Raw genomic sequence first — 16,634 nt, forward strand, 5'->3', positions numbered from 1 at the left:
CTAGTGATGTCACACACTGGTGTGTCTGCCCCGGAAGCGTGGACGGTGATCTGTTCTGTGGCAGCACGTCGAGATTGAGCGGTGGACCGTTTTCCAATTTCTGAATTTTGTGCTCGGGCTGGGGTCATTAACGGGATTCAGAATGAAGCCTGCATTTTAAAAATAGAATGACTGCACCTTCTGTTCTATCAAATGTGCAAAAACCTGGCAGCCCTGTTTGCTAATGAGCCTTTCCAAGAAGAGTTATTCATGTGGATGTCCATTACATAGTTCCTACATCAAAGGAAGATTGGCCTCTGAGCTGGCACTGGTAATTTACCAACAGATGATTCTGGTATCCGTGGCCCTACTAAATAGGAAGGTTGGGGACTACATTTTTGGGTGTGTAGATACAATGAAACAAAGTGACAATGCTTTTTGTCACTTTTCTCTACATACACCCCTAGAGTGGAATGCTTTTTCTGTATGGATAGATGACGGCAAATATAGTACGCATGGCTCTTCTGGACCGTACATAGTTTGGCAGGGGGGAGGGGTCCACAGTGTTCCCTGCTGAGAAGAGTAGGCAGAACAGACTGGGGCTTCAAGGATGGAATCAACACCAACCAGGTAGCTGCAAGTGACTGAGACATCTTCCCATGTAGTGTCCTTCAAACCCTTGTCCGTTAGATCCTCCATTGCCTGCACGCAGTTTTCAGCACTTCTTTGGACTTGTCTTTTTTTTTTTTTACACAGATTTTATTTTTATTAAAAATTATCATGGTGTAAAACATGCACATGCTTTCAAAAAAAAATTAATATGCCCTTAAAGTGAAAAAAGTGAAAGTCGCTTACTCATGTCTGACTGTCTTGTGACACCATGGACTGTGTAGCCTGCTAGGCAAGTCCTCTGTCCATGGGATTTCTCAGCCATGAATACTGGAGTGGGTTGCTGTTCCCTTCTCCAGGAGATCCTCCTGACCTAGGGATCGAACCTGGATCTCCCACATTCCAGATTGATTCTTTACTGTCTGAGACACTAAGGAAGCCCTTAAACCCCTGTCCTGTTTCCCAACTTTGCCAGGTAGAGGTAATTTTGCTTGTTTGGCCACTTTGATGTGCTAAGCTATATGACTAAATTGGTATTTCTGGATAAAGCATTTTTATAATGTCAGTTTACTTTCTCATATGAAAGGAAGATGTAGTTACTTTACAAGAACCTTTTCTGTTGTCATTCCTGTGTAGTACGTTACTTTTTAGTTGGTTAGCATTTACGTTATCATGACTTCTTTTTAAGTAGCCATTCTAAGTGGGTGTTTTATGTGCTTGTGGGGAATTTCTGTGTTTTTGTTGAAGAAATACCAGTTCAAGCACTCTTGTCCATTTTTTTTTTGTTTGTTTTCTTTTTATTATTGTAAGAGTTCTTCATATATACTGGATTCTACAGTCTTTTCATTGGCCCCTGCCTGTATCCCAGTATACAGCCTTGACATACTCCTTTCCTGATTTGGAACCAGTCTGTTGGTCCATGTCCAGTTCTAACTTGCTTCCTGACCTGCATACAGATTTTTCAGGAGGCGGGTCAGGTGGTCTGATACTCCCATCTCTTGAAGAATTGTCCACAATTTGTTGTGATCCACACAGGGCTTTGGCATATTCAATAAAGCAGAAATAGATGTTTTTCTGGAACTCTCTTGCTTTTTCGATGATCCAGTAGATGTTGGCAATTTGATCTCTGGTTCCTCTGCCTTTTCTAAAACCAGCTTGAACATCTGGAAGTTCTCAGTTCATGTACTGTTGAAGCTTGGCTTGGAGAATTTTTAGCATTACTTTACTAGCCTGTGAGATGAGTGCAATTGTGCAGTAGTTTGAGCATTCTTTGGCATTGCCTTTCTTTTGGATTGGAATAAAAACTGACCTTTTCAAGTCCTGTGGTCACTGCCGAGTTTTCCAGATTTGCTTGCATATTGAGTGGAGCATTTTCACAGCATCATCTTTTAGGATTTGAAATAGCTCAACTGGAATTCCATCACCTCTACCAGCTTTGTTTGTAGTGATGCTTCCTAAGGCCCACTTGACTTTGCATTCTAGGATGTCTGGCTCTAGGTGAGTGATCCCACCATTGTGCTTATCTGCGTCATGAAGATCATTTTTGTACAGTTCTGTGTATTCTTGCCAACTCTTCTTAATATCTTCTGCTTTTGTTAGGTCCATACCATTTCTGTCCTTTATTGTGCCCATCTTTGCAGGAATTGTTCCCTTAGTATCTCTGATTTTCTTGAAGATATCTCTAGTCTTTCCCATTCTGTTGTTTTCCTCTGTTTCTTTGCATTGATGGCTGAGGAAGGCTTTCTTATCTCTCCTTGCTATTCTTTGGAACTCTGCATTCAAATGGGTATCTCATTCCTTTTCTCCTTTGCCTTTCGCTTCTCTTCTTTTCACAGCTATTTGTAAGGCCTCCTCAGACAACCATTATGCCTTTTTGCATTTCTTTTTCTTGGAAATGGTCTTGATCATTGCCTCCTGTACAATGTCATGAACCTCTATCCATAGTTCTTCAGCCACTCTGTCTATCAGATCTAATCCCTTGAATCTATTTGTCACTTCCTTTGTATAATCGTAAGGGATCAGGAAAGGAGTACGTCAAGGCTATATATTGTCAACCTGCTTATTTAACTTATATGCAGAGTACATCATGAGAAATGCTGGACTGGATGAAGCACAAGCTGGAATCAAGGGAGAAATATCAGTAACCTCAGGTATGCAGATGATACTACCCTTATGGCAGAAAGTGAAGAAGAACTAAAGAGCCTCTTGATGAAAGTGAAAGACAAGAGTGAAAAAGTTGGCTGAAAACTAAACATTCAGAAAACTAAGATCATGGCATCTGGTCTCATCACTTCATGGCGAATAGATGGGGAAACAGTGGAAACAGTGACAGACTTTAATTTTGGGGCTAAAAATCACTGCAGATGGTGACTCCAGCCATGAAATTAAAAGACACTCCTTGGAAGGAAAGTTATGACCAACCTAGACAGCATATTAAAAAGCAGAGACATCACTTTGCCAACAAAGGTCTATGTAGTCAAGGCTATGCTTTTTCCAGTGGTCATGTATGGATGTGAGAGTTGGACTATAAAGAAAGCTGAGTGCTGAAGAATTGATGCTTGTAAACTGTGGTGTTGCAGAAGACTCTTGAGAGTCCCTTGGACTGCAAAGAGATCCAACCTAAAGGAAATCAGTCCTGAATATTCATTGGAAGGACTGATGCTGAAGCTGAAACGCCAGTACTTTGGCCACCTGATGCGAAGGGCTGACTCATTAGAAAAGACCCTGATGCTGGGAAAGATTGAGGGCAGGAGGAGAAGGGGATGACAGAGGATGAGATGGTTGGATAGCATCACAGACTCAAGGGATATGAGTCTGAGTAAACTCTGGGAGTTAGTGATGGACAGGGAGGCCTGGCGTGTTGCAGTCCATGGGGTCGCAAATAGTAGGACATGACTGAACAACTGAACTGTCTCCCAAAGCCTTTACAACCGTGACTTTATATTCTCTGTCGACTTTTACTGTTCATTCATTCACTTAAAATAGAAAGGATGGACAGAGGAATATAGAGGGTGCAATAAATTCATTCATTTTATGTAGTATGATAACTACAAGGTGGTTTGATGCATTGGCTGAAATCCGAGTTTGAGATATTGATGGGTTATATTTAAACTATCCCAGTAAGTACGTGGGCTCCCCTGTTGGCTGAAGACTCTGCCTACAAAGTGGTAAAGAATCTGCCTGCCGAGGAGGAGATGCGGGTTCAATCCCTGGAGAAGGAAATGTCAACCCACTCCAGTATTCTTGCCTAGGAAATCCCATGGACAGAGTAGCCTGGTGGGGTATATAGTCTGTGGGGTCTCAAAAGAATTGGGCATGACTTAGCCAGTAAACAACAATAAGTATGTAACTCACGAGAATATGTATCTTGATACAATCCCTACCAAACAAGAGCTGTTTGAAATATAAGAACCATCTGTAGCTACATTTTCCCCCATTTCCAAAATAAAAAAAATCAAGAGCAAGTCTAAGGTTATCTGCTTGATGATGCCCAATGTTAACTAGAGAAGTGTCACGTTACAAATGATTTGTCATTTTACTTTTGACAGATACCGTCGTGGATGCTAATGTCGACGAATTAATAACTGAAATGAAAGAACTGAAAGAAACCCTTGAAGAAAAAACCAAGGAGGCAGACGAATACCTGGATAAATACTGTTCCCTGCTCATAAGCCATGAGAAGTTAGAGAAAGCCAAGGAGATGTTAGAAACACAAGTTGCTCGTCTGAGTTCACAACAATCTAAACTGAATCTTCGGAGCTCTCCTTTGGTGAATTCGCTTGCTCCAGGACCATCCCCAGTCCCTTCTGCCACTGAGAAGAAGTTACCATCCGGCCAAAATAAATCTTCAGGCAAAAGGCAAAGGTCCAGTGGGATTCGGGAGGATGGCGGAGAAACCACGCCTTCTACACCAGAGACATTTTCTAAAAAAAGCAGGAAAGCCATCAGAAGTGGTACTCACCTTGCAGAGGATGCAGAAGATGCTGAATTTGAGCCAGAGGGGCTTCCAGAAGTTGTAAAGAAAGGTATGACATAATTTTAAAAGTATTTGTGTTCTTTTAAAAAAAATTCACATACAAAAAAAAAGAAGCATTTGTATTTTGGGGTTATTATGCCATGGTCCTATTTAATCTTCAGAAGCAGTAGTCCACTGTTAACTTGGTAAGGTATATGCTTTCTTTTCTGTCGTGAGAGAATGACAGATCTAATTACTTATGTCACAGTACAAAAAATACTAGGAGATTTGAAAAATGACTGTCAGAAAACTGTTTGGAATTTGATATTTCTGTGCTGAAAATCCCCAAATTGAAGATAACCCTTCAAGTTTCCCACCTTTAGTGTTGTGTGACCCAGGTAGTAGGGGAGCTGAAGGACGGGCCCCATGATGCTGGCTCCTGGCTGGAGCTGCTTACCACGTTGTTGTTTTTTTAACCCAGTGTTCTTCAATGTGTAGCCCAGAGACTGGGGCCAGTCTAGGAACGTTTGCTACTGGCCCATGACCAAAACAATGTATAGGAATCATGAGTTAGAGTTTTAAATTTTCATAGCCATTTGCTATTTTGCTGTTTTCAATATCCAAGCACATAATCAGTTTTTATTATACTCATTCTTATTGTATTATACAAAAGTATCATTCCACAGCAGATGAGAGATTACTCCCCACCCCTCTTCTTTCCCATAGAACTAGAGAAAAACAAATATCATATATTAATGCGTATATGTGGAATCTGAAAAAATTGGTATAGATGGTCTTATTGATAGAGCTGAAATAGAGACACAGAAGTAGAGAAGAAACATAGAGACACCAAGAGGAAAAGCGGGGAGGCAGGATGAATTAGGAGATTAGTACTGACGTGTATATATATATATATATATAGACATATGACATTGTTGATCCTGTGTATAAAATAGGTAACTAATGAGAACCTACTGTATAGCATGGGCTTCCCAGGTGATACAGAATAAATAATATTCTTTATGAATGATAAATAAAGAGTCCGCCTACCAATGCAGGAGACCAGCGTTCCACTCCTGGATCGGGAAGATCCCCTGGAGGAGGGCATGGTGACCCACTCTATATTCTTGCCTGGGAAATCCCATGGACAGAGGAGCCTGGTGGGCTGCAGTCCAAAGGGTCACCAGGAGCCTGACACAGCTAACTGAATGAAGCGGCACGCGCTGTATGGCACAGGGAGCTCTACTGAGCGCTCTGTGGTGACCTGAATGGGAGCGCAGTTCCACAGAGAGGGGCTACATGCATACGTGTAGCTGATTCACTTTGCTGTACAGTAGAAATTAACACAACCTTGTAAAGCAACTCTACTCCAATAACTATTTATTTTTAAAAATGAATTCTGGGATATAGAAAACAAACCAGTTGTTACCAGTGGAGAGAGGACAGGGGGAGGGGCAAGATGGGTGCAGGAGATTAGGAGGTACAGATGACTATGTTTGAAATAAATAGGCTACAAGGATATATCATTCAGCATAGTGAATAGACCCAGTAATGTAGCCAATATTTTATAATAACTGAAATGGAATATAACCTTTACAACTTGTGAATCACTGTGTTGTACACATGAAACTAATATAGGAAAAATTCTGGGAAGTGATTTGGGGGGAAAACAAAGGAAGAAAGTTTTGGTTTTTTTTTTTTTCCCGTAGATGGTTTGAAGGCACTATTCTGAGTAATTCTAACCCTTAGGAAATCTAACCTCCAAATAGTTAGCTTGCTCTTTTTCATTACTGTTTTTTATTTGTAGGTAAGGGGTTAAAAACAAAGCAAAAACACAGGCTCTTGTAGTTAATGTAGTTACTTTAAAGCTGTTCTGAGCCTGTGTGACATGCTTTCTTTTAGTGTCCTCGGGATTGCTGTTCTCCTCTTGGTCATCACAAGCTGCGTCAGTTCCCTCTACGGGGGGAGATGATGAGGAGGGAAATCGCTCTTAGCGAGATCCAGACTCTCCTCCCATCCAGTCTTTCTACGTGAGAGTAGTCACTGCAAGTAGCTGTTGTGACTCCACATTTTCCCCCTTTCCACAAGAGCAGGCCTTTTCTTTTGCCTGTCTCTTTCCATTTTACCTGCCTTATTTTCCCCTCCAGTCCGTCTCACGGGAATGCCTGCCGATTTGTTCTTAGTAGAAGCAGGAAGAACTTTTTTCTCTTTAATATTATTTCCTCCCCCACCTCCCTTTTCCCCATGTTGTTTCTTATGTTTCTAATAAGAAAAAAAAAAACAAAACACCCCACCTGTTAGGGATTTACTGTTTGCTGCCTCCCAGGGTAATTATGAATAAAATTATAAATAAAAATAAAACTATCCACTGCGGCGAGGAGGAAGTGGTTTTGGAGTCACCCTTATCCTTGCTCACTCATGAATGCCACTCGTGAATATCACTCCCACTGGGGAGGCTGATGGAATTGTAGCCAGCAGTGCTGACAATCAGTTTTGTGCCCTTAGGGTTTGCCGACATCCCAACCGGAAAGACTAGCCCCTACATCCTGCGGAGGACAACCATGGCAACCAGGACCAGCCCCCGCCTTGCTGCCCAGAAGTTAGCAGCATCCCCGCCAAGTCTCGACAAAGAAAATCTCACCGAGACCTCCAAACCAACAGCTGGTGGCAGCAGATCACAAAAGGTAAACTCCGTGAACATGTATCTACTGTGTGAAATCCAGGAAATGAGAGCGGCATCTGGGCAAGGCTTTGACACTGCACCGGCTGACTCAGGAGCTCTTCGAAGTCTGACCTTCTCCCTGTGGTATAAATAAGTCAGTAGTGAGGAGAGTAGCAAGCAGATGCGAGGACAGGCGTCATGTTATCCTGCCGCACAATCTCATCCTTGACCCAGCAGGCTGCTGATACACAGTCTGATGGCAAACGGTGTTGTCAGAGCGGAGCTCCAAGGGTGTGTTAGCGAGTTTTGGGCAGAACCTTGGAAGGACGCAGCACAGGCAGTGGGCTTTGCTTGTTTACAGGCTCCCTCTCACCCCTCTGCCCCCTGGCTGTGATTCTTAGTGTTTGTTACTCCTTGACTGTCTACAAAAAGCACATATTTCAGTAGATGTCTAAAGAAAGGGGCTCTGTTTGTGGATGTCTCTATTTTGATTGTTGAAGTGAGAAAGGGTTGGAATCTTAGGGGCCTCTCTGCACCTTGCAAACAGCCCAGTCAAGTTATTTAAAGCACAGAGTGTGTTTGCTTCATAGCCATACCAGCAGCTACCATTTATGTCTGCAAAGCACATGAATTTTAGGGAACTCAGTTTTATTTTATTTTATTGAACTCTTGTAAGTACTTATTACAAAAGGATGAAGAAAATAAGACTCAATAAAGATTGAACCTACCTGGAGTTAACACCTCTCTCTCTCAGCTCCAGTCTTTCTCTTTTCCTATTGTTTCTCAGACTAGGGATCTCCACAGGAATCTTGTTGAAAGTTTCTGGAATAGCTTACAGAGTTTTTGTTTTTAATATTGTGATTGTACTTTGCTTATTGGTTGCTGCTGCTGCTGCTGCTAAGTCGCTTCAGTCATGTCCGACCCTGTGTGACCCCATAGACGGCAGCCCACCAGGCTCCCCCGTCCCTGGGATTCTCCAGGCAAGAATACTGGAGTAGGTTGCCATGTCCTTTTCCAATGCATGAAAGTGAAAAGTGAAAGTGAAGTCGCTCAGTCGTGTCTGACCCTTCGAGACCCCATGGACTGTAGCCTACCAGGCTCCTCCATCCATGGGATTTTCCAGGCAAGAGTACTGGAGTGGGTTGCCAGTTCTTTCTCCATTGCTTATTGGTTAGAGTTTAAGTATTCAATCAGATTACCCTGACCCAGCCAACGAAACTTTGAAGGTGTAGTAACCCTTATTTGTATAATATAATACTTGTTAAGTGGGCAGGCGTGTTCCTCATTAGGATTTTAGATACCAAATACAAAGACTTTGGTGAGTAGTTGCATCAAAGCAACATTTAAGCAAATGTTTGTTATGCTGATATATAAGAGCTCTAAGGATTAAGGAATTTATATCTACAGTTGAGTTTTGTTCATAACTTACATTATAATAAAGATTTTATTTATTATAAGGGGGCTGAGGAAGAAGGGTCTGAGATTTTCTTTCACTCATTAAAATGGGCCCATCTATGACTTACAATTAGAAATATTCTGCTATTTTGTGCGTATTTCTTTCCCTTCCCCATCAGTCCTCCCACCTCCAACCCACGTTTGTCTATTTTTCTTTCTTACTCACTCACTCACTCACGTTTGGAGTTAACTTTTAAATGTTGGGAACCGTAGAACACTGAAGTGTACTGGAGTAGGTCCTAACTCTCCAGGGACCGTAAGAACAGTTTCTTTTCCATAAGGTAACTAGTGCCTTTAAAGAGTGAAGCTTCCAGACTTGACCAAAGCTATTAACCACAATCTCATTCCTGAAATGAAGTACTTGGCTCTTCCCAGTATCCCTTCTCTGATGTTGCTGATTATGTGAACAGTTTACTTGTGTCCTCATTTCTAATACAGATACCTTCTAAATTAATGCAGCTGTTAATGTCCTGAAGTGATTGCAACGATAGATGTTTACAGGTGTGTTAGGAAATCACCTCATAAGATTCCCACAGGGGTCACTTTCCCTTCTTTGATGAGGAACTGATGGTAAAGCAGTTTTCATGTGGAGTTCGAACTTATTTTCTCAGAGAGCTTTGCACGCTAGGGGGCCTGCTTTCCACACTGCTGTCGCATCTGCTGAGGACAGAGCAGTAACCATGGTTTCCTGCAGACTTGTGTGTGCAGGGGCTATAGGCTGCAGCAGGCACCAGTGGTTATGAATTGCTAAGCAATTTTGTGCACTTGTGCACATGAATGGCCGGTGGTTCCTCTTGAAAGGAGGTTATAGGGGACTCGTGATTAGATGCAAGCCTTCAAAACCCAGCCTATTGATTTTTAATGTAATTCAACATTTTCTGAGTCACTTTATAAAATGCTTGCCTCATCTGCTGAGCATATTTCATCATTCAGTTTGGAAAAAGAGATAGCAAGTTATCCTTTCCTAAAGCGGTTGCTTAGAAACTTCGGATTATCAATCTTCGCCTAAAGTCACTGGCTGAGTGTTGAGAGATTTCCTAGATCATTTAACAGAACTGTCAGTGACAGCTGACAAGTTTGAAGGGGAACATGGGTAAGATGCAGCATAGGTGAGGATCAGTCTCTGCTTCTCTGGGAGTTAGCTCCAGACGACCGTCCACCAACTGTACGAGATGATTGTGAGGCCATCACCACAGGGCCTGTCAGCAGTTTAGTGGGGTCTTAACCATTTTTCCTACTTATGAGTTTCTTTTCCAATGAGCTATTTGCATACCCGCCATCTCCCCACTGTGGCTGCAGACACGGTTTGTAAGACAGTTAGGGTATGGGTGCCCTTAACAGATTAAATACCTGGGAAGCCTGACCTCATCTGGTTATGGATAAGTCTGAGGCTAACTAACCAACATGAGGATCAAATCCAAAGTTAAAACTCTGATTACCAACTACAGTTTCCTCAATTCAGAATCAAGAAATTGAGTCTGGAAGGGGAGGCCAAAGGGTGGACTTTGGCTATTCTGTTGGGTTTCAGAAAGAGTTTTACTAGCGCAGATTCTCTGGTGCAACTAAAGGTTTGATTCTCCTGCAGCTCACGGGTTCAAGGGAAATGTCTGTCTTCTATATTGCTTTCTACTTTAAAAAAAAAAAAGGAAAGAAAAGAGTGCCAGTAAAACTCTTGTTTTTTTCCTTCAGATTTCCATGGACAGTAATTTTCCATTAAGTCCTGATCCTTCAAGGCCCCTCCTTTTAAGTGTGCTGCACGTCATCTGAGGTAGAGGCAACCTTTCCAGGGATCTGATCTGTTGGCCAGATTTACTATGTTTTCTGTAATGAAAAGTATTTAGCTGCCTTTTAAAACCATACACTTCCTATGGAAAGAATATACATGGGGAAATAATTTCCATTCTTTTCTTCTTCTGCTTCAGAAGGTGGTCCTGGGCAGGCAGTTGGGCAGGGAGTGGTCTGTCCCATAGGTGCTTCTCAGGACTTCTCAGTGCCTCCTTGGTACTGAACACGTATCACCCTGGTTAAGGGTCCTTCCTCTTTTTCTTTTAAAGGTCTTCCTACCTGAACCGTCTACTCTTGCCCTTTTACTTTGGTTGTGACGTTGTTCTGTATTTCATCTGTCCTGCTCTTTCTCCTGACCCTGTATTTTTTCTCACTACTATAGAAACCTCAGAAAATCTCAACCCTACCAGTGTTGCATTACCTGGTAATGCATTACCCTCTTATCTGCTTCTTAAAGTCTCACATTTTTTGAGATCCCCTTTTCTCTTAAAAGTGGGATCCCCCTTTCTCTTAAAAGGCAGGACATTGGAAAGGGAACTTACTGTTTTTCTGGACTTTAAATGGAAGGAGAGTGATTAAAATGTTATTATGTGAGGAAGAGGCTCTAGTAAATAAAGCTTCCACCTTATGAAACTGTTATGACTCACTGGAATACGTTTATTTGAATGATAGACGATCAAGTAAGATAAATGGAAGCTGGTTTGGGTTCTTACACAAATATTGAATGTTTGCCATTAGTCAAACATATTCTGGACACTGTGGATGCAGAGGTAAAGAGGACATAGTCTTTACCCTCAGAGAGTTTACCTTCTGATCTGAGAAGGTCACAGTGGCCTTGGGAACGAGTGTCTGGTCATTAGAGATGTCAAGGAAAGCTTTGCAAGGTGGCTCATCAGAGGTGATGTCTGACCCTTTTCTCTAGCTTCTCTGTTTAGGTGGGGTCCTGTTTTTAGGTCCTGAAGAAATAGTCAAACTGTGTACAAACTCCTAGAGGAAGAATTGAACTTCAAATGTAATGACCTAAATAAGGACTTGATTTTTCATGTTGTAGAAATGTGAATGTGATTTTAGACCTCTAACTGTCAAACTTGTGTTGCAGGTCAAGGTTTCTCAACAGAGCCCAGTGGATTCAGGCACTGCCTTCCGAGATCCCATTGGCAGATCTCTCTCCATCAGTAATCTTCCCGAGAGAAGTCCAGCGGGCAGCCCCAGGGAGGGCCTGAGAGCCAAGCGAGGCCGCCACGCCCCCAGCCCAGAATCCAGCCTGGAGTCCAAGGGCAGTGAGAACTGTAGGGTCCAGTAGAAGACCCCGTGTGTGTCAGGACTCCTGGAAGGTGGCAGTTGTTGAACAGAAAGCAGTGTGACTGTGCGCTTGTCTTTATTCATCAGCAAGCACCGTACCAGAGGGAAGAAAACTCCTTTTAAATAGAAATATATTGACTATTTAGATCTCCCCTGTAGAAGAATTAGAAAAGTTTGGAAGCACTGATTACCTCTACATTGATATTCCTCTTCTGTAATGTAAAATAGTCCTGTATAAAGCATTTTGGCAATGTTACACTTAAATGGCAAGCACTGTATTACAACTCCTGTTTTTATGTGGATTCTACACTAAAAAATGCAAGTAACATTTTCTTGCAAGGGACAGCTCCCAGGAAAATGTAAACTTTTGCTTTATGATATTTCTTTTGTATAATGTTAGACATGGAATAATTTTAGATCAAGAGTTTCTTGGAGTTGAGTAAAATGAAGGAAACCCTGTTACATGTTTTTAAGGAAAACATGCACACAGATACGTGTGTGGGTGTGTTCCCCTCTCCAATGTGTTTTCTAAATCTTGGCTCACTTACATAACCTGTTCATGTTTATGTGTGGTGTGGTGGGCGTTGTGTGTCGATTTTCAATTAGCCTGGCTGCAGGCTCCTCAGAGGTGTAGTGTTTTGAGCTTTCTGTCATTGTGCTGTTTCTCTTCAAGGCCAGTTTGTTGTAGTGTTTTGGTAGGATTCTCATAAATGGTGGTCTATAAAATATGGCATTTTTTCTAATAAAAAATTCAATTCACCTTTGTTTTACGTACAAATGATTTCTAAATATAAATATATTATGAACTTTGGTACCATTTCTTGCTAACTTCAGCAGCCTTTGATAAAAGTAAAAATGTTCTAACAAATAATACTACTACATTTAGAAAACACATTCAGTTATATTAAAAAGACACGGTTTGGAATGTGGGTCATGAAGATTATGTAGGCATATAACACGTCCAGCCAGTGCCTAGCACGTTGTGTGTTCTCATTAACTCTCATCAACAAGGCTACAAGTATGTGGTATTTTCCAGCTCATTTATGGATGACAGAGTTTTGTAAATATGCAGGCATTCTGAGCCATATCAATTCCAAAAACTCTGAAACAAGTGCTTGTGTCCTCAAATCAGGGTAAAGCAGTTTTCCAGGACATGAACTTGTAAAAGATAATTTGCTGTTGACTTTCAGTTCAGATTTATGTATACACTTTGACAAATACTAACATTTATATTTTAAAATTGTCCTTAGCTAGGTGGCCTGTATTGCTGGGTAATGCTTCAGTAATATGAAGCTGCTTAGTATTCATCTACTGAAAGTGATATCCTGTCTTTCCTCCTGTTTCTTCAGTTGCTCGGGGGTGTGGTCTGGTGCAATATCCTTATCATAAGTCATCCCAAGGCTGCCATGTGCTCAAGGGCATGACCCAGAGGAGATATTACTAATACCAGGCCATCAACTTCATTGGCTGCCTGCAGTTATTGGAAGATTCCACTCAGTAGGTCTGGCTGGGTGGTTCCCTGGGTCCTTGAAAGCATCCTTTTTTTTTTCTTTTCTATTAATTTTTTACTGGAGTATATTTGCTTTACAATGTACTATTCTTCTGTACAGTAAAATGAATCAGCTATGTATATACACATAATCCCTCCTTTTTGAATTTCCTTTCCATTTGGATCACCGCAGAGCACTGAGTAAGAGTTCCCTGAGCTAGACAGCATGTTTTCATTAGTTACCTGTTTTATCCACGGTATCAATAGTGTGCATATGTCAGTCCCAGTCTCCCAGTTCCTGCCACCCCGCCCACCTTCCCACTTGGTATCTGTATATTCTCTATGTTTGTGTTTCTATTTTGACTTTGCAAATAAGATCATCTATACCATTTTTCTCTATTCCACATATATGTGTTAATATACGGTACTTATTTTTCTCACTTACTTCATTTTGTATGACACTATTTCCGTCCATCCATGTCTCTACAAATGACCCAATTTTGCTCCTTTTTATGGCTGAGTAATATTCCATTGTATGAAAGCATCTTGATCTTTTCCCAGGTGGACCTTGTTACAGGTAATACTCAGCATGTCTTCCATTTATATAATTGTAGAGAATTGTTCAGTCTTGTAAATAGACAGTCAAGACATTAAATATTTTTTTCCTTAAGCTAACAGTACTTGTTACACTATGAGCTGAGTTGCATATAGGTGGTGGTTTAGTTGTTGTATCTGACTCTGTGTGACCCCGTGGACTGTAGCCTGCCATAATCCTCTATCCATGTGATTTGCAGGCAAGAATACTGGCGTGAGTTGCCATTCCCATCTCATTGCATAGAGCATGAAAACTTTATATACTACTCCTAACCCTGAAGTACCTGATAAGCCAGTTGAGTCTCAAATAAGATCTGGTTGACAAATCATAGAGGAAAATAGACCAGGTCCAGAGATCTAGGTATTTGATTTCATTTGTACAATGACAGGCTCGATTGAGATGATTATTTTCATCTTGAATATTCTGTAGGAACTGAGATGGCCCTTTGTATTATTGAGAGTTATCAGGAGTCCAAAGGGACTGCACCTTCAATAAATAGGAATAAAAACCAGCGTTGGAGTTGTAGCCCAGGTTTCTAAGAGAAACCCCTCAACTCTGTATACATATTAATTTTCTCCAAGATTTGTGATTTTTCTCATTCGATTCCAATCTATGTCTTTTGTTTGAACTATCAAATTTAGATTTGTTTGAACCTGGAAAGTAGTCAGTATACTTCTTCCCAGGGGCTCCTAACTCTAGAAGGGGTGATCCGTTTCCCTTGCTAACTGTTTTTGGTTGAAAAGACTTCTACTACTCTTAGGATGGCTCAGAACATTGGTCTTAGAATTTCCAAGTTAGCTTTCCCAAAGCCATTCAGTCTAGGGCAAGATGTCATGAAAATAATTTAAGTGGGAATAAACTATGACCAATTTTTTTTTAAACAAGGATTTAGTATTTATTTAGGCTATGCTGGGTCTTTGTTGCTGTGTGGGCTTTTCTCTAGTTGTGGCGAGAGGGGCCACTCTGTGCGCAGGCTTCTCTCTGCTGTGACTTCTGTCGTGGAGCACGGGCTCTAGGGCATGTGGGCTCAGTAGTGGTGGCTCCCGGGCTCTAGAGCATAGACTCAGTAGTTACGGTGCACGGGCTTAGCTGCTCTGCAGCATGTGAAATCTTCTGGATCAGGAATCAAACCTGTGTCTCTTGCTTTGGCAGGCAGACTCTTCACTGAGCCACCAGGGAAGTCCTTTTTTAAGTCAGAGGTTTATTATACCACAATCAGGAGTTGAACTAATCATTGGCATGTATTTTATTTCCCTTTTGTAGTTGACAAAGTGGATACAAGTGTTTCTTCAGCAGGACATTGGAATCGGTAGCTGCAAATTAATTGACGATTGAGGATAGTTGAGCTGTTTTTTCTCCTACTTCTATTCACATAAGCTGCCTTCCCTTTAGAGAAATGGGCTTTACTGACCAGAGGGAACACTGAGGGGATAGAACTTGGGGAGCTTCAGAAGAACCAGGTCGTTCTAATGAGAAAAGCCTGAGGACCTGAAACTAGCATCCTACATCCGGGTAGAGCTGGTATCTAAGGGCACTATTCACCTGAGCTATGGCTCAGCTACTTAAAACACTGTGTGGAAAGTTGTATTCATTTCACAAAGAGTTTTCACATGTTTGCTCAGACCTTATACCTTCCCGAGGTAGGCATTAGGGTCTCCATTTCATAGACTAAGATTAAATAAGAGACACAGAGCTTCTGACTCAGTCTGGAGAGAGCTTGTTAAGAATAATAACAATGGATCTCACAACAAGCTTGCAAAATGGGGATTATCCTCCTCGGATAAAAGATGAGAGGGGCTCAGAGAGTTGAAGTATTTCAAACTTGGTTTCGTGAGCCGAGAGGCCACTCTCTTGTTTATACTGTGCCTCTCTGGGAGCAGGCTATTCCAGAATAATTCTGATAGCACAGATATTCCTGTGATAGAAGTAGCTTTTCCATTTTGTGCCATGCAGATGTCTGTCCTTTAGTCTAAGATGATGGCATCTGACTTGTGTTACCTTCTGTTAAATTTTCAAAACCTTAAAATGAGACTAGCTATAAATTTCAACTTGTAAAACTTACAACTACTAACACAATGCACGCATGTGTGCGTGCTAAGTCACCTCAGTCGTGTCGGACTCTTTGAGACACAGTGGACTGTAGCCCGCCAGTCTCCTCTTGTCCAAGGGGGCTCTCCAGGCAAGAATACTACAGTGAGCTGCCATGCCCTCCTCCAGCGGATCTTCCTGTCCCAGGGAGGGAATCCACATCTCTTACCTCTCCTGCATTAGCAGGCAGGTTCTTTACCTCTAGCGCCAGCTGGGAAGCCCCAACTCAATGCATAAGCACTGTTTAAAATGCATGTTTAATATAATGTAGACATTAAAAGTCAAGTGTCAGAATGCCTGGGCTCCCTATGTGACCTTGGGCCAAGTTTGACCTTCACTGTGCCCGAGTTTCCTCTGGTAAAATTGGGGATAGTAATAAAGCCTGAAAATTCCAGAAAAACATCTGCTTCATTGACTACACCAAAGCCTTTGACTGTGTGGATCACAACAAACTGAAAAATTCTTAAAGAGATGGGAAATACCAGACCACCTTACCTGCCTCCTGAGAAATCTGTGTGCAGGTCAAGAAGCAACAGTTAGGACTGGACATGGAACAATGGACTGATTCCAAACTGGGAAAGGAGTACATCAAGGCTGTATATTGTCACCCTGCTTATTTAACCTATACACACAGTACATCAGGGGAATGCCGGGCTGGATGAAGCACAAGCTGGAATCAAGATTGCCGGAAGAAATACCCAATAACCTTGGATAT

At 41.7% G+C, this 16,634-nt stretch overlaps 1 protein-coding gene across 1 annotated transcript in view; it reads left to right on the top strand.

The window, feature by feature from the left end:
• CENPF (centromere protein F, 350/400kDa) overlaps window positions 1-12,520 on the top strand; it is a 62,046-nt gene extending 49,526 nt beyond the window's left edge. The window contains exons 18-20 of the mRNA XM_010853061.1: window positions 4,137-4,613; window positions 7,049-7,227; window positions 11,545-12,520. Of these exons, the coding sequence (XP_010851363.1) occupies window positions 4,137-4,613; window positions 7,049-7,227; window positions 11,545-11,748 (860 nt within the window). The 3' untranslated portion in view covers window positions 11,749-12,520. The remainder of the gene's footprint in view (window positions 1-4,136; window positions 4,614-7,048; window positions 7,228-11,544) is intronic.
• The last annotated feature ends 4,114 nt before the right edge of the window (window positions 12,521-16,634 follow it).

The sequence above is a fragment of the Bison bison genome, unplaced genomic scaffold (genome assembly GCF_000754665.1).
Source record: "Bison bison bison isolate TAMUID 2011002044 unplaced genomic scaffold, Bison_UMD1.0 scf7180017864322, whole genome shotgun sequence".
Lineage (NCBI taxonomy): Eukaryota > Metazoa > Chordata > Mammalia > Artiodactyla > Bovidae > Bison > Bison bison.